Source organism: Oratosquilla oratoria, chromosome 36 (assembly GCF_046742065.1).
Source record: "Oratosquilla oratoria isolate Oo_2021 chromosome 36, ASM4674206v1, whole genome shotgun sequence".
In the NCBI taxonomy this organism is placed as follows: Eukaryota; Metazoa; Arthropoda; class Malacostraca; order Stomatopoda; family Squillidae; genus Oratosquilla; species Oratosquilla oratoria.
Window position 1 is genome coordinate 27,197,313 of NC_134812.1, and position 3,342 is coordinate 27,200,654.

The 3,342-nt window shown below is 41.5% G+C and overlaps 1 protein-coding gene across 1 annotated transcript; it reads right to left on the bottom strand.

Moving 5' to 3' along the window:
- Positions 1 to 1,178: 1,178 nt before the first annotated feature.
- On the bottom strand, positions 1,179 to 2,216 carry LOC143019052 (serine/threonine-protein kinase Chk1-like). Its single transcript, XM_076174753.1, has one exon. The coding sequence runs from the start codon at positions 2,214 to 2,216 to the stop codon at positions 1,179 to 1,181; it is 1,038 nt and encodes a 345-aa protein (XP_076030868.1).
- Between the last annotated feature and the right edge of the window lie 1,126 nt (positions 2,217 to 3,342).

Genomic DNA, 3,342 nt, shown 5'->3' on the forward strand with positions numbered 1-3,342 from the left:
ACACACACTACCCAAATTACTCGCGCGTTGCTGTGGGCAAATAATGATAATTTTAATTTTGTTAGAATTTGTGGAGAAAAGTTACACGTATCAATATAACTCAATGGAAAAATTTAGCAAAAATAAAACGTTAAGAGAGTCAGAAAAAAAAATTCAATTTGAGGAGGGAGACACCCTTTGGAAATAAAATATACATATTCAAGTAGCCTGGGTTATGGTGAATATATATGGTTTTGGGTCACCCAGAATAAAGACTTAAGGTCTTCATAGATGACATTTCTTCCTCTGGGTGAATAAAATCGTCTGGCGGTAGCTAGAATAATGTTTGTGAATGATTATTCATGATAATCGAGTCTGAAGCTCTTCAATATAGCTGCGTTCTCATATCAAATAACTTCAACCAAACTATTCCTTGTCATACTCTTTGCTAGTACAAGCCCTCATGTCATGTACAGTTGCCACCAGTTATAAGGGATAAAGCGCTTAATGTTAAGTATTGTATGAGTGTGTTTGTGTATATAGAAGCTCTACACTACATTCACCTGTTGTGGAATGACTTCGCGATTGACAGGCTTATTCAGGTTGTCGACGCCGATTTTATTCAGCTGTGAGACTTCAACATACACACACAACTCGGTCACCGTGTCAATGGAGTTCATTAGGAAAGCCTTCGTCCTTCTCCCACTATGATATCCCCTCAGCTGAATAAAATAGCTTTACGTCGTCCTGAATAAAGTCTGTCATACATGGCATAGTGCCCAAGGGGGTAACTGCTAGAAATAGTTGTCCACTTTGCCACCTGCAGGATGAGTAAAATTTGTTATCTGACCAGATGTATGGATTCTGTCTCTATCGTCGAAGCACTGAATACTGTCTATTACAGTAGTAACCGTGGCGTTTGTAATATATTTGTTTTGGCTAATGTTAGATGCATTTATTTCTAGTTGAAGGAGAGACTCTGACCTGCCACTCATCAGAAGATCGTCTGGAATCAGTCATAATAGAATATGTAAAGAATGTCCCCGGTATATTTCCATTTTCTTTTTTTCATTCTGTAGCTACAAATAGGGGACTTTATTCAGCTGAGGGAAATCCCTTAAGCAATCACAAAGTTAATGATGCTGTGTAATTCAGTGATTTTGATTCGATTTCATTGTTAGACTCAAGTACGACAAGATTTAATTCTGATGGAGGTTCCGCCACGCGGAGAGCCTCTGGACGGGGTCGGGGTCCAAAAGAGCATTCAGTGTAGCCCGTGAAGACTGGCTCAGCCTCTTCCATTTAGTGAGGTCGTTGAGCCGAGGGTCTTTTTCTACCCACATCTGGTATTCCTCATTTTCAGGGACAGCGCGGGCCCATGGCCTGCACCCGATAGTCAGCATGTTGAAAAGAACGATGCCGCATGACCAGAGATCGACGGGTGGTCCGAGGTACCGCGATTCTGGTGAGTAGATGACTTCGGGCGCCATATAAGTAAATGTCCCGACCTGACCCGTGAGAAGAACCTCATTTCCATCGACGACGAAGATGTCTGGAGCGCCGAAGTCGCCGATCTTGAGGGTTCTCTCTTCTGTAAGGAGAATATTTGCGGGTTTCAGGTCACGATGAGCGACGCCCCGCCCATGCAGATATTCGACGCCGCTCATCAATTGCTTAAAGTAATACTGGGCTTCGTTTTCCTTTAAGCCGTACAGCCCTAACATATTGAGATCTCCTCTGGCACAATATTCCATGTAAAGGAAGCGTCTATTTCCTTGGATTTGCCAGGCAAACAGCCGAGACACGTTTCTGTGCCTCATCTGGCTGTGAATAATCTCTTCTGCAGTTACGCTGGCCCCGGTGGTCGACGCGACAAAGACATTCTTTCGGGCAACCAGCCTCTCCGTTCTGATGTTCTTCATCAGAGTGACGGTGCCCCAGGCGCCCTTGCCGAGGACTTTGACGACTCTCCATTCGGATGCGACTTCAAAGTCCTTTACTGCGGCCTTGTTTTCAATGATGGCCTCTTCGTAGTGGCGCGCTTGTAGGGGTCCCGTTGTGCCCTCCAAGGGGGTCGAAGAAACACTGGAGGTGGAGGACTTCCTGCTTCGAAAACACCTCCAAAGGGTCTTGCATAGTCCTCTTTTCTTCTTGTAGTTTCCTTTGCTGCCTCGCTGTTCTTCTTCGCTCGAAATTTCCGTAGCTTGTCCTCCACAGGTGAAGAGCCAGAAGACCATTTCTTTAATGAGCCTCTGGCAAATATACTAGACCTGATCCTCAAGAAGGACTTCCCGAAATGACTTCGGATGGCAGCCCAGTTTATCGTTGACCACATGTGAGGCCAACTGGGGAATGCGTTCACATAGGAAATGATGACATTTGATGAAAATATGAAGATGGACTGGGAGTCTAGCCGGAGCTTTGTGGGGATATTCCACAGTGTTGGAGGAAAAGATTGAGTGTACCTATGTGCTGGTTAACTTAATATATGAAAAAAATTAACAATTGAACAGAATAATTATGAATAAACAAATATAAACAAATTAATGAACTAATGACATTATGAATCAGTCAGTGAAAAATACATATAGATCAATAAGTGAACGAGCAAGCACACGAATTATCTAAGTAAATAAAAACTAAATAAAGTAGAGTCATGGAAATAAGTAAAGGAATAAGGAAATAAATAAATAAAAATGCAAACATAGGATGGAGAAAGAATACTTAAAAAAGGTGATAAATTAATATAAATAGATAAGCAAGTGAATAAAGCAATGCACAATTTGTATTGCACGCAAATGTAATGAGCAAATAATTAATACAAACAAATAGATTAATAGCTATTATATTCCTGATTTATGATGTTATGTATGAACAGGTAAAAGTTATTTGTACCCTGAACGAGAAAATCGTTTCTTCTAAGTTGGATTAAACTAAGTAGTTCTTGATGTTCGCCCGTGTGCGATGGAGTGAGTGTGATGATTGATGCTGGAATAGAGTTGATGCATTGCGAAGTGTGTCGACGCATGTTGGAGCAGAAGTGATGGATGGCGGCCTGTGTTGGTGAGTGTTGGAGATCGTGAGTGTATGTTGAAATGAGGCTGTTTGTTGGAGAATGTTGTGAGTTGAGACATGGAGATAAGTATTTGTGATATAACTGTTGCTAGTGAATGTTGGAGAACGGTGATGAGTGTATGTGTGTTGCAAAATGAAAGTGAAACTTGAAAAAAGTTGTTGGAGTAAGATGGAACGGTTTGAGGAGAGATGGAAATTATTGAAGAACGTTGATACTGTTAGGTGAGTTTTGGTGAAAGTTCATTAGTGGTATCGAGTATTGATATATTTGAAGACACTTTGTGCGTT

What these genes read in the sequence shown, in the direction of transcription:
- LOC143019052 (XM_076174753.1), bottom strand. Translation starts at nt 2,216, where the DNA reads ATGGTCTTCTGGCTCTTCACCTGTGGAGGACAAGCTACGGAAATTTCG.